This window comes from Ascidiella aspersa, chromosome 7, assembly GCF_963924565.1.
Source record: "Ascidiella aspersa chromosome 7, kaAscAspe10.2, whole genome shotgun sequence".
Lineage (NCBI taxonomy): Eukaryota > Metazoa > Chordata > Ascidiacea > Phlebobranchia > Ascidiidae > Ascidiella > Ascidiella aspersa.
Window position 1 is genome coordinate 19,532,074 of NC_139453.1, and position 15,346 is coordinate 19,547,419.

The 15,346-nt window shown below is 34.2% G+C and overlaps 1 protein-coding gene across 1 annotated transcript; it reads left to right on the top strand.

Moving 5' to 3' along the window:
* The first annotated feature begins 108 nt into the window (after positions 1-108).
* LOC146138181 (dehydrogenase/reductase SDR family member 12-like) lies at positions 109-15,237 on the top strand. The gene is made up of 6 exons (XM_083393332.1): positions 109-238; positions 344-560; positions 10,444-10,683; positions 12,403-12,519; positions 13,786-14,005; positions 14,173-15,237. The coding sequence occupies exons 1-6, from the start codon at positions 183-185 to the stop codon at positions 14,289-14,291; spliced, it is 969 nt and encodes a 322-aa protein (XP_083249458.1). The 5' UTR covers positions 109-182; the 3' UTR covers positions 14,292-15,237.
* The last annotated feature ends 109 nt before the right edge of the window (positions 15,238-15,346 follow it).

Below are 15,346 nucleotides of genomic sequence, written 5' to 3' on the forward strand. Positions count from 1 at the left end.
ACATTTTGATGCCAGAAAATATACTACAGTATGTTAACATTTATCAGACAAAATTATTTATCAGACAATCAGTCATGCGTAAAACTGTTACATAACACAAAAACAACAGACAAGGTTGATAGAATTTAGTGGTGTTGCAAAACTGTATTTTCAGGAAGGTTTTTGTTTGGCCATTATTTAACATGTCGTGGTATCAGCAAGGAGCCTTTCTGGTTAAGGGTTTAAGAGAATTTACAAAGTAAGTATTTTAAGGCCGAATATAACTGAATATTTATTATTTTTAAATAAAAGTATGATTGCTGGCTAAGTTGTTTTAAAAAGCTTTCCATCTTGAAATGTTTAGGGATGCTTACATCAAAGCTGCCAAGTCGTTTGGTGCCAAAGATCTGGAAAAAGACTTGTCTGGCTTGGTATACATGATCACAGGGGCTAACAGTGGTTTGGGTAAAGCAGCAGCCTTAAATATTGCCACAAAGGGTGGCGAAGTGCATATGATATGCAGAAACAAGGAAAGAGGAGAAAGTGCACTGGAGGAAATTAAGAATTCGAGCAACAATTCAGTAAGTCATGTTTTTTTATTTCATACTAGAGTAAATACCTAAGGGTTGTCCAGTTAAAACTAGTATTCACCAGTTTATTACTATGTTGTTTAAACCTATAGCACGATAAATAAAATTGCTCGGACTACTGGCATTGTCCCGGAGATGTTAAGTAGTTATTGCTTCAACTAAGCACCATATTTTCTAATTTCTAAAGTTTGGTTAAACAAAATGTATAAAGGCATAAAGCTTTTAATAATCACTATCGCGTTTTACTTTGTAGTTTGTATTATATCCTTGTAAATTTGCTGAACCCTCGTGACACGGCTAATGATGTAAAAAAATCATTGTGACAACATGTCCAACATTTAATTAAAATTTTCACTCGCCAGTTGGCAAGTTATTACCAATCTTTGATAAAATAGCACTTGCCAACTTTAGATGCGGCCTGTCACTGTAATTTTTAAACAATTTAACCTGCATTTCTATTTCATTGCATATACAGAAACATATCCATTAATTTTAAAAAACGGAGTCGATTTGTTTTGCCGGAGTCGGACTCGGGACTCGAGTAAGACCTCGTAAAACTACCCGAGTCCCGAGTCTGACATGCGCATGCGCAGTATCAAATTTTAAAACTGTTAAGGCGGCAAAATGTAAGCTGTAAAAGCGTAAATAGCAAATGGTGAAATATTTTTAAACCATGTAAAGCGGGTGGATGAATTATGACATCAATATGAGTGGATTGCAGAAAATCCACCTTAATTAAGTTGCGTAAATGGGTAAAATACAGGATGTAGAGTCAGAGCATGGACTCGGGACTAGACAAAATCTTACATTTGGCCGGAGTCGGACTCGGGTTGTTTTTATGTGGCCCGTTTTTTTTTTTTTTTATTATTTTTATTTTGGACACATGTTGTTTTTGTCCGAATTATTATTATTATGTGGCCCGAAAAAAAAAAATTTTTTTTTGGACACATGTTGTTTTTGTCCGAATTATTTTTTTTTTTCAGTCAATTTTTTTGTGGCTCACTTTTGACAAGGAAAAAAACATAGTTGGAACATGAAATTTTCACAACTGGTAAATACCCTCCCAAAGTTGTTTCTAATATAAAATTTTTGTGCACAAGATCTAAGGGGAGTTTTTAAGGGGGGTAAAACTGTCATTTTTTGTTAATTTTGGTTTTAAGCACTTTTCAGAGATAAAAAAATTGGAAAAAAATCTGATATATTTATGGATGATGGATACATGACATATACAATGCTAAGTAACAAAATTTTAAACATTAGCCCTGAACTGTTTATCCGGGGGGTCAAAATGCACAACACTTTAGGAAATTTCAATGATATATTTACACTAGAAGGAAATGACATAAAAATCTGAAAATTTCACAAATGTTTGAGAACCATTTAAAGCTGATGTTAAAATAAACATTTTACCTCTTGAAAATAGGGGAGTATTTTAGGGGAGCAAAATTAAAATTCGGCCATTTTTGTGTTTAGAGGTGTCTAAAAAACTAAAGAAAACATTGTTAAATAGTTTTCAATTATAAAGACAAATTATAGGTTGCTTCACAGCAAAATTTTGACCTTCAACTCAAAATAATTAACCCATGGGGGAAAATAATTAACCAAAAATATAGAAATTAAAGTGATTTTTTGATGGAATAAAAATTGCAGACAAAGTGGTGTACACTGCCTGGCAGATTTTTTATTTAAACTTGCGGCGGTAAAATATGTTGTTTTGTAAGAGCAATAAGTTAATTCACTAAGACGAGACACTTTGCACAATGGATGTTGCACGCGCTGGACAAAAAAAGCACAGTAGGCAGCCAGACGCTTCGCGGACAGAATAAAGCAAGCGATATGAACAAATTCTGCATTGAAGGTTTTCTGCCGCTAGGTTAGAGTATGTAGCTGTAAAGAACTAAATCGATTACGTCACACTATTGACTTTTGTCCCCAATGAGAGGCGTACAGGGGTGCAAGAAAAAATTGTCAAATATTTTTTAATAATAAAGACAAGTTATAGGTTTGCTTCGCAGCCAAATTTATATTAAGACCATTGGCAATCATTGTTGTAAAAGTGCACCATGTCCAACCTATACCACGCAACTTCGGGCCACATCCGCTTTTGCCTGCTAAAGCACCAAAACTGGAAGCACAACATTGGGAGTATATGGACACTGACAAATAAGACCCGTTTAAAGAATATAGAATAACTAAGGAATGACACCCTGGTAAAATATAGTAGAACTGCGCTGTACGCCCCTGGTATAATATAGTAGAACCGCACCATACCCCCTGATATAATAGAGTAGAACCGCGCTATACCCCCTGGAAAAATATACAAAAACCGCACACCCTGTCTAGTTTTTTTTTTTTTTTTTTTTTTTTTTTCAGTCAATTTTTTATGGCTCACTTTTGACAAGGAAAAAAACATAGTTGGAACATGAAATTTTCACAACTGTTAAATACCCTCCCAAAGTTGTTTCTAATACAAAAAAAATTGCCTAGGTTCTAAGGGGTGGTTTTTAGGGGGGAAAAACTGTCATTTTTTGTTAATTTTGGTTTTAAGCACTTTTCAGAGATAAAAATATGTAAAAAAAAATCTGATATATTTATGGATGATGGATACATGACATATACAATGCTAAGTAACAAAATTTTAAACCTTACCCCTGAACTTTTCATCCGGGGGGTCAAAATGCACAACACTTTAGGAAATTTTAATGATATATTTACACTAGAAGGAAATGACATAAACATCTGAAAATTTCACAAATGTTAGAGAACCATTTAAAGCTGATGTTAAAATAAAAATTTTACCTCTTGAAAAAAAGGGGAGTAATTTAGGGGGGTAAAATTAAAATTCGGCCGTTTTTGTGTTTAGAGGTGTCTAAAAAACTAAAGAAAACATTGTTAAATAGTTTTCAATTATAAAGACAAATTATAGATTGCTCCTCAGGCCAATTTTGAACTTCAATTTAAAATAATTAACCTATGGGGGAAAACAACTAAACAAAAATATAGAAATTAAAGTGATTTCATTCATAGAATAAAAACTGGAAACAGAGTGGTGTACACTGCCTCCACAATTTTTCATTTCAATCTGCGGCGGTAAAATATGTTGTTTTGTAAAAGCAATAAGTTAATTTACTAAGAGAAGCCTCTTTTTAAAAGGCAAGTCGCACGCGCTTAGTTTCCCTGAGACAAGCCACTTCGCACAATGAATGTTGCACGTGCTGGACAAAAAAAGCACAGTAGGCAGCCAGACGCTTCGCGGCCAGAATAAAGCAAGCGATATGAACAAATTCAGCATTAAAGGTTTTCTGCCGCTAGGTAAGAGTATATAGCTGTAAAGAACTAAATCGATTACGTCACACTATTGACTTTTGTCCCCAATGAGAGGCGTACAGGGGTGCAAGAAAAAATTGTCAAATATTTTTTAATTATAAAGACAAGTTATAGGTTTGCTTCGCAGCCAAATTTATATTAAGACCACTGACAATCATTCTTGTAAAAGTGCACCATGTCCAACCTATACCACGCAACTTCGGGCCACATCCGCTTTTGCCTGCTAAAGCACCGAAACTGGAAGCACAACATTGGGAGTATATGGACACTAACAAATAAGACCCGTTGAAAGAATATAGAATAACTAAGGAATGACACCCTGGTAAAGTATAGTAGAACTGCGCTGTACCCCCCTGGTATAATATAGTAGAACCGCACCATACCCCCTGATATAATATAGTAGAACCGCGCTATACCCCCTGGAAAAATATACAAAAACCGCACACCCTGTCTAGTTTTTTTTTGTTTTTTTTCAGTCAATTTTTTATGGCTCACTTTTGACAAGGAAAAAAACATAGTTGGAACATGAAATTTTCACAACTGTTAAATACCCTACCAAAGTTGTTTCTAATATAAAAAAAAATTGCCTAGGTTCTAAGGGGTGGTTTTTAGGGGGGTAAAACTGTCATTTTTTTATAATTTTGGTTTTCGGCACTTTTCAGAGATGAAAAAATGTAAAAAAAATCTGATATATTTATGGATGATGGATACATGACATATACAAAGCTAAGTAACAAAATTTTAAACATTAGCCCTGAACTGTTTATCCGGGGGGTCAAACAGCACAACACTTTAGGAAATTTCAATGATATATTTACACTAGAAGGAAATGACATAAAAATCTGAAAATTTCACAAATGTTAGAAAACCATTTAAAGCTGATGTTAAAATAAACATTTTACCTCTTGAAAATAGGGGAGTATTTTAGGGGGGCAAAATTAAAATTCGGCCATTTTTGTGTTTAGAGGTGTCTAAAAAACTAAAGAAAACATTGTTAAATAGTTTTCAATTATAAAGACAAATTATAGGTTGCTTCACAGCAAAATTTTGACCTTCAACTCAAAATAATTAACCCATGGGGGAAAATAATTAACCAAAAATATAGAAATTAAAGTGATTTTTTGATGAAAAAAAAATTGCAAACAAAGTGGTGTACACTGCCTGACAGATTTTTTATTTAAACTTGCGGCGGTAAAATATGTTGTTTTGTAAGAGCAATAAGTTAATTCACTAAGACGAGACACTTTGCACAATGGATGTTGCACGCGCTGGACAAAAAAAGCACAACAGGGAGCCAGCCGCTTCGCGGCCAGAATAAGGCAAGCGATATGAACAAATTCTGTATTGAAGGTTTTCTGCCGCTAGATTAGAGTAGATAGCTGTAAAGAACTAAATCGAACACATCACACTATTGATTTTTGTCCCCAATGAGAGGCGTATAGGGGTGCAAGAAAAAATTGTCAAATATTTTTCAATTATAAAGACAAGTTATAGGTTTGCTTCGCAGCCAAATTTATATTAAGACCACTGGCAATCAATCTTGTAAAAGTGCACCATGTCCAACCTATAACACGCAACTTCGGGCCACATCCGCTTTTGCCTGCTAAAGCACCGAAACTGGAAGCACAACATTGGGAGTATATGGACACTGACAAATAAGACCCGTTGAAAGAATATAGAATAACTAAGGAATAACACCCTGGTAAAGTATAGTGGAACTGCGCTATACCCCCCCTGGTATAATATAGTAGAACCGCGCTATAACCCCCTAGCAAAATATACAAAAACCGCACACCTTGTCTAGTTTTTTTATTTTTTTTTTTTTCAGTCAATTTTTTATGGCTCACTTTTGACAAGGAAAAAAACATAGTTGGAACATGAAATTTTCACAACTGTTAAATACCCTCCCAAAGTTGTTTCTAATATAAAAAAAAATTGCCTAGGTTCTAAGGGGTGGTTTTTAGGGGAGTAAAACTGTCATTTTTTGTTAATTTTGGTTTTCGGCACTTTTCAGAGATGAAAAAATGTAAAAAAAATCTGATATATTTATGGATGATGGATACATGACATATACAATGCTAATTAACAAAATTTTAAACATTAGCCCTGAACTGTTTATCCGGGGGGTCAAACAGCACAACACTTTAGGAAATTTTAATGATATATATATTTACACTAGAAGGAAATGACATAAAAATCTAAAAATTTCACAAATGTTAGAGAACCATTTAAAGCTGATGTTAAAATAAACATTTTACCTCTTGAAAATAGGGGAGTATTTTAGGGGACAAAATTAAAATTCGGCCATTTTTGTGTTTAGAGGTGTCTAAAAAACTAAAGAAAACATTGTTAAATAGTTTTCAATTATAAAGACAAATTATAGGTTGCTTCACAGCAAAATTTTGACCTTCAACTCAAAATAATTAACCCATGGGGGAAAATAATTAACCAAAAATATAGAAATTAAAGTGATTTTTTGATGGAAAAAAAATTGCAAACAAAGTGGTGTACACTGCCTGGCAGATTTTTTATTTAAACTTGCGGCGGTAAAATATGTTGTTTTGTAAGAGCAATAAGTTAATTACTAAGACGAGACACTTTGCACAATGGATGTTGCACGCGCTGGACAAAAAAAGCACAGCAGGGAGCCAGCCGCTTCGCGGCCAGAATAAGGCAAGCGATATGAACAAATTCTGTATTGAAGGTTTTCTGCCGCTAGATTAGAGTAGATAGCTGTAAAGAACTAAATCGAACACATCACACTATTGATTTTTGTCCCCAATTAGAGGCGTATAGGGGTGCAAGAAAAAATTGTCAAATATTTTTCAATTATAAAGACAAGTTATAGGTTTGCTTCGCAGCCAAATTTATATTAAGACCACTGGCAATCAATCTTGTAAAAGTGCACCATGTCCAACCTATAACACGCAACTTCGGGCCACATCCGCTTTTGCCTGTTAAAGCACCGAAACTGGAAGCACAACATTGGGAGTATATGGACACTGACAAATAAGACCCGTTGAAAGAATATAGAATAACCAAGGAATAACACCCTGGTAAAGTATAGTGGAACTGCGCTATACCCCCCCTGGTATAATATAGTAGAACCGCGCTATAACCCCCTAGCAAAATATACAAAAACCGCACACCCTGTCTAGTTTTTATTTATTTTTTTTTATTTTTTTATTTTATTTTTTTTTGGTTTTAACACACAACAATGAGATACCTTTAAAAATAATGAACAATGTATATGCCTAGTAGTTAGCATTTCATTTTTCAGGATTTTCTTTTCATTTTTCAGGATTTTTTAACAGGATTTCCACTTTTCTAACTTTTTTTTTTTTTTTTTTAAGAATTCGACCAACGAAATCAATTCCGGCTTATTGTAATGCAAAATATTCCTACATATTTGTGCTAAAGTGATAAAATATGTGTAAAATTAACTACACGTTTTTTTGTAAAATGAATCTTTCCAAAAAAATTATTTAAAAAATATATATAGAAAAAAATTGAATATAATATAGAATGTTTTTTGCGCAAGTTTCTTCGTTTTCAGACTGATTTTCTCAGTGTTGTCGCCAGCATTTTGTCTTGCTGGCTTTTGAAATATATCACGCTAAATCTCTCCTGAAAAATATTATTAAACAATCGGATGATCCGCGAAATAACTATTTCCTACTCCATTATACTGTTGCATAGTTATTCCGTTTTTGTATACTGCTAATGCATTAACTTTTTTCCTCAACAAACAAATAAATAAGATTTCCTTTGTACAAATTTTAGTCAAAATAATGAAATTCCTATTGCTGGGTGCGTCTCAATCCAACAAACTTTTTAAAGAGGCCTCACAAGAAATAAAGTTCAAAAAGTACTGCTTTGTACAAAAACTTGGGCTTCACTCGTTGAAGATAAACATAGTTTGATTCGGATCACTAAATTAAGACCTTAAAATACAACTAATTTTTCCTTAAAAAGGCACTTGCATGTCAAACAACACTCGCCTGGAGCGAATTGCACTAGCATTGTTGGCAAGTACAAAATCCAAACCCGCTATAACGTTTGCCGTTGATTTTGTCTTAAAACCTAAATACTGATGTGATCTTAACACATACGCAATTCTTGTGACAAGTTTGCTAGTGTGTTGTAGCCGATGAGTTAACTTTGATGGCATTTTAACATGAAACCAAAATGTGTCAAATTGACTTGGCATAATAGATAATAGCTGTACAACTTTTTCAAACAAAATTTTCGCAATTTTCTGCTTGAATAGTAGGGATGTTCAAATTTGAATTTTAGTTCCGCAGATAAAAAGGATATTAGGTGCAAATCTAATTCTATAATTACTTTATTTTATAGTGGATAATAGCACCATATACATAGGCAAGTGGAAAGTGTTTTACGTCCGTGTGGTGACACATATAAATTTCTTGCTTTAAATGTAGCCATGAAGTGCCCCACCAGCGCTTTTTTTGGTGATTAATTACTTTGTGGTAACCTTCGTCAAATGATATTTGTCAGTCATTTGTTAAATGGCCAAAAAAATTTGAATTCTTTATTTCACCAATCACAGTTTTCTGGTTTTATTTGGCAAAAACAGTGTTCAAAACTGACTAATTTTTTTAGAATTAGCACATGTTTTGAGTATTTTGTTGCAGCACAATTTCTTTTCTAAAATTGTTTCTTCATTCTTGCTTTATACTTACACATTTGTCCTAAGAAGAAGAGGGACAAGTCAATAGTTTCATAAGTAACAATCAGGGGCGTAGCGTGGGGGGGATCTAGGAGTCTTGACACCCCCCTTTGAAATCTCAGTGAACAATTATCACAAAACTAAAACCGTGATTGCTGCACTGTACATCGGCAACATTGCACCTTGCATTGATAACACGTTGTCATCGTCGGTGCTTATCGCCGCCAACGCAGTCGCCTGTCACCGACTTAAGTAACCTCAAACATGCCTGATAACAAAACTATTTTTTATTGTTAAAACGAACATTCTCAACAACGTAGAAAACAGGCGTGTAAGCTACAGCAAACGTCTTCACCGCAGGTCGCTCTATTGAATGTTTTTATTAGCCTAAACTTCGAATAGGAGCGCTTGACCGTTGCATTTTGAAACATAGATTAAAACGTCGGCGAACTATAGCTTCTCGCTAAACTGCCATCTTTCCATATCTTCAATTGAAAGCCATGTTTGTGTTTTCCTTGCACAGTTTCAGCTTCATAAGTTTGTAATTATACAGAGTTCAAAAAAGGGCGATTTTAAAGCCACGCTTCATAGGATCGGCGAAATTAACTAAAAATATCACCAAATTTGTTAAAAAGCATCGTTAATTTTGCTAACAACGAAGTGCAACAATTTCTGATTGATACGTCACAGTTGTCTGACACCGCAATTCCATAGCGTTTCAAGCGCAATTGAAATCACTTGACAATGACGTGAAAAAGACAATCGGACTTTCAAATACGAGGTGTTGCAATTTTTCTAACGTCAAAAAGACGACATTAAATAGCCGTAAGCTCCTAATAATCTCCGTTTTTAGCATCTAGAATACATGAAACGTAAAGTTTTTTGGGCTTCGCTGATACCTGCTATGGGTGTTCATAACACACACCCCAGACCCCTAGGTGATTTGGGTTACTGATCATGTGATACAGTAGCGTATCCAGTGGGGCTGGGGTTTGTGACCCACCCTTTTTGTGAGTGATATTATCGTGTTTTGTTCGTTTTAGTCGTTTCAGTCTGGGTTTAACAAACTGTCCGAAGCGGCAATGATTTTAATGTAATTGGGTCACGCGTCTAAAGCTAGTTGCGTAACCAAAATCTACGCAGTATATTTTTTCTCTTTCGTTATTTGTTGAGATTGGCTAATTATATTATCATTAACGCAAAATTATTCTCTATAAGCATATTCTAAGACCACGTGTTTAGTGTGCAGTTGACTTAACTTATTTCCCCTCAACCGCAGCTTGTATTTTAACTGACACGGCACACTTCTCGGCGCAGATGTTGCACTAATTGTAGCATAATATAACCCGGGAAAAACGATCTTCGTTTAGTATTGCAGGTGGCGAAAGGCATGCCTGCAATTTAACGCTAGTCCCGTACATAAAACTTAGGAAACTGCGCTGCTGATAGTTTATGATTCTTCCAACATTAATCACACATATTTTACGGTCTTGGTTAAGTTTTTCCGCTGGCAGAAGTGTCCATGACGCTCGTGTTCGCATTTGCTGGACGTTTGTTGTTTCTGATTAGATTTTTTATGACGTCACATCCGTCACTGTTTTATGACGTTATTATTCATTAACGTCAGACGGAAAATAGGGAAATTCTCTAAGTTGAAAATTCGGGACACCCCCCTTTGAAACGGTCACGCTACACACCTGGTAACAATACACTCTCTAAAATAATCATTTTTCAAATGAGATGAATGCATTATTTAATATTTAATAAGACCGTTTTGCTATATGTTTATATTTTGGTTGCACTAAAATGTAAACAATTATTTCACTATCTATAATGTTTACAAAATGTTTTTAACAGAATGTCCATCTTCATATTCTTGATCTCTCCGAAACAGAGGAAGTGTTTAAGTTTGCAAATGACTTTTCCCAAAGTCATGAAAATCTGAATGTTCTGATTAACAACTGTGGTTGTATGGTCTTGGAAAGGAAATTTAATAAAAATGGTGTTGAATTGAATTTTGCTACAAACACATTAGGGACGTATGTTCTGACCGAGCAACTTCTTGGTTTACTTACCAAGTCCCAACAACCCAGAGTGGTAAGTATTGTAAATTAAGTTATGTTATAACATGTTAATGTTTTAGTTTTAAGCATGCAACTCATTTTCAAGAGCAAGTCGTGAGCACTAAAAACAAAAAATTATAATTTTATTTGTGCCTATTAAAAATTATGAACTTTGTCAGTTGCATAGCAATCACAAAACAATGAAATCTTTAAACCAAAAGTACGAAAAAAAAAATCTTTAAACCAAATAAAGTTAAGTCTAGGAAGTCATTTCAAAACAGTGGCTTAAGTAAGTTCATTGATTCATGATTCAGGCCATTGACTTAGGTCATTTCAACACTGCAAACCGATCATGTATAAATATATTATATAACCAATAACTAAATTAAACCACCAAAACACAAAGAAAGTGTCTGTAAGATCAGTATGAAAATAAATGTTTATGTATTGCAAACTTTCAACATTCTGTTTAGGCACCAAAGTGATAATAACAGTAATTTGTTTTGTCATTACTGTGCAATCACACTATAAAGCAGAGGTCTCACAACACGCACCCCATTGAAGATTTTTTACAGCCCGTGACAAACTTTGAAATGTAAAATACGAAAAAATAACAAATCGTCAGGGATGAAACTAAACTTAATAAAAAAGTGTTTTCTTTAGTTCTTTAATTAATTCATGAAATTTCTAGTTGATCACTGCAACCCAGGCCCATGGGCCACATGTGGCCAGCAATCATTATTATCTGTGGCCTGTGAAAGATTGTTTATTTTAGCGATGACCAAACTTTTTCTATTTTGCCCGGAAAGTATGTGTTCTGAGTTGGTATTGAATCAAAGTTTGCAGTCGAGTGATTGTCCATAAGTAAGCACTTACTAGGACGAAATAACACCTACCAAATATGTCTCCATGCTGTCTTGGAATCCGTGGCTATTTTCCTACTAAGTTAATTAACTTTTTAGAGGATTCATCCCTATAACTGCATGCAGCTAGTGAATCGTATTCTGCTTCGATAATATAATTCTGATATTATAAGTGACAAAAATAAAGGTATGCAGAGCCATTTTGTCACATAATAAGTTTTGCGGCATGTTGTGGGTGTTTTTTTTCCACTTTGAATCGGTTGCTATAAACCAGTGTTTCTCAACCTTTTTTTCGGGGTACTTAAATACTAGGTGTAGGCATAACAGCAAAGCTTTGGCGACCCAATTATTTTTACTGAACATTTTCAAGCTTACAGTAAACCAAGAAAAAAAAGACTTTTTTTTTATGATGTCACGTTTGACCACAGTACTTTTAGGAAGGCCTGTAAATACACGCAACATTTTTTATTTATGAGAGGTTTAATATGATTAAAAATTAAACGTAAGTTTTGAAATATGTTTTATTGCCATCATTCTTACATTAAAATATTTGTGGTTCTTTTATTGTAAAAAAGTTTTAACTAAGAATAATTTTAAAGCAACCAAAGCTATTAGGTTGCAAATGTTAAAGAATTAAAAATTTGGTTTTAAAGTGTTTAGTGGATTTTTTATGACATTTTATTGTGAGTTAGGTATAATATTTTATTGGTGTTTCTATAAAACCAACTTTTTATAAACTTGAAATATGCTATATAGTTTTATTGCAATTAGCCTAAATTTCCTGAGTAACAAAAAATAAAAAATTACTAACCCTCCCAACCAAGTATAAAAATCATTATATATTTCTTTTTGAACAACTGAGAAACAAACATTGTATTTTATTTTTTTAGGTTACAGTTAGTTCTGGAGGAATGTACACATCAAAATTAACTACTAAAATTGTGAAGCCATCAGAATCAGGAACTTTTGATGGGCGAAATACATATGCACAAAATAAACGTCAACAGGTAAAGGAACTTTTACTAACGTAGAACAATTTGCTATATAGTTTTATTAAAATGTAGGGTTCACAATTCTTCTAATCTACTGTACTCAGTTTGGGATTGGAAGTTTATTTTAGTTTTCAATGTTACGTGAATTGCCATTAAATACATACTAATTTATGTTACAAATGCAAAAAAATCACATCACATGTTTTGAAATTTGTTGTTCAAATATTAATTGCCACATTAATTTTAATCATCATTGGCTATAACAGGGGTCGGCAACCTTTTTTACACTGCGGATCGGTTTAAAACTGAAATTTTGTCGCTGACCGGCCTTAAAAACAACAAATGTTCAGTAAAGGAAATTTATAACAACTTTTTTTCAATGTGCTATCTAAAATGCATGTGTTTTTTCGAAATTTCCAGTCTGAACATCAACATTGTTTATAAACATTGTTTGCATGATTCGACTCTATTGCACTTTTGGGTGAGCAGTGAGCACGCTCTAACATCAAAAAAACATTATATATGGCCCGTTTTCGATATATTGTACGTACGAGGAGTTAGATTTTACAATGAAAAAATCGGGCTTTGATCAAAATATCATTTGGAATCACTGCTACGGACCGATAATGTCGAAAAAAGGTTTTAGTGAGTTTTATCTGTTTAGCAACTTCGTAAAGGTTTCTTTCACACCTATTCATCTCTCTTACTAATTACCTTAACACTGTTTCAAACAAAGGTTCATAAATAGAAAAGTCCAATAGTATCAACTCGGTGCCGATACCTGATGCCAAGTGGTAGTTTCGATATTCGTTCAATACTAGGGTGACATGGGATCCGATGGTAAAAGGTAACTTTATCAAAAAAGTAAGCTAGCAACTGGCCTAATAAATTGAAGAAAATTGTCTGTTTTCATTGGTTTAAGCATAGTTTTTTTTTTGGTTTGGTTTAAGCATAGTAATGGCGTTATTTGTTATCGGATCAGATAGCGCTACCTCGTGTCCAAAATAGTATCCGTATCGGAATAAAATGTCAAGAACCGGACATCCCTAGTTTATAATATTATTGTACATTACATGCTATGCTATTAATCGCTATAGATCTCTAGAAGTGTCAAAATATACCGGTAAAAATATGTCTTACAGCAGGGGTTTGTTTTATGTGCCGTCAATAAAAATATGCTTGTCATGTTAACAGGTCGTCTGTTTTGCGAACAGACAGAAGGACAGGGGGACAAACAAGTTAAAATGAATAATTAATCGGCTCACACAAAACACTTTTTAGGTGGTACTTACCGGAGAATGGGCAAAGCTCCATCCTGGCATTCACTTTTCTTGTATGCACCCTGGATGGGCAGACACTCCCGCCGTTCAAACGTCGATGCCAGACTTTTATGCTACGCTTAAAAACAAGCTGCGCACTGCGGAGCAAGGAGCAGATACTATTGTGTGGCTTTCTGTTTCTGACGATGCATTAAATCAACCCAGCGGCCTATTCTACTTAGGTAGGTTTCCTGCAGTAGTCTTGAGCAAATCACTTGTAATAAAAACAGGAATTTTACAATGTAATTAGTTGGTTTCTGGCCCTTTCCTTTCAATGAGCTATGGATAATTGCCACTTCTGTGGGTGCTTGGGTACTATGTACTGTTATATAGGTCAATTTTTTTCTAGATCGTCAACCAGTTAAATCCCACTTGATTTTTGCATGGACAAGAGAGAGTGAACAAGATAGAAAAGATTTTCTTCAAACTTTGTCCGAACTTTCCAACAACGCTAAATCGGAAGTTTAACCACCTTTCAAGGCGAAATGCTATATCTTGGTGTCTATAAAATTGCAATTAATATGTTGTTTTGTTTCGATATTTTACCAGTGTTATATAGGCCTAAGAAAAATTCAAATCTATGCTTAAATCACGGCACTTGCTTACGTTTTCTTTGTTAGTTGTTCAGAAAGAGTGTACCGTACTTAACTTTGGTTGAATCTTACCAATATCTTGTGGATCAAAGGCACCAAAATTCTCAGGTATTAACCATAAAAGTAAAAAGTTGTATATATATTTTCGTCTAAATACTGACAAAGATTTTTATGTATAAATTGTTGCCCAAACCGCATGTTATTTTCACCGTTTAAAACCGACCTATTTTGGAATATTGTGCAGAGGAAACGACTAATATGAAACAGCCGACTATATAGTGCACAAAAATGACGATATGGGCGAATATTTTAAAGAACCCGCAATAAACACTATAATAAAAAAGTGTGCGTTTTCTACCTATAAAAATTCCCCTTTGGATGTTTGTACATTGTACATGCAATGAAATAACTTAGAAATCAGTGACTTCTATGCTAAAGAACCCTTATTCAATTGTGACACAATAAAAGGCTTTTTAAGGTAATATAACAACATTGCCTTGTAGAGAATTGTCATATAAGTGTTAATAACAACTCAAAATGCTTCTGATTGGTAATTACATTGCAACGGATCAGCAATGTCACGTGGTTCCGCTATTTTGTCGCGGTTAAATGAAAAGCATTATTATTGTTCATATTTTGCCGCTTCAATTGTCGAAGCGTAGGCTATATGCCCAAGTGGGGTCGCCACAAATTTTTGTGGGGTCGACATAACTTATCATATTTCTGCTGTTTAGTACGATTTATATATTTTTGTTTTCTTTACAATGCATAGCGGAGACAAGCTTTCGTGCCTTCTACATAAAATCACAGTTTTTTAGCTCTTGAGAGCTGCCAAATCAGCTAACGTGACATTTCACATAATTAGGTTTCTTGATTTAGCGCAACGAAAGTCTAGCTTTCACAATTATTTTAATTGCCACATCTTCCAAT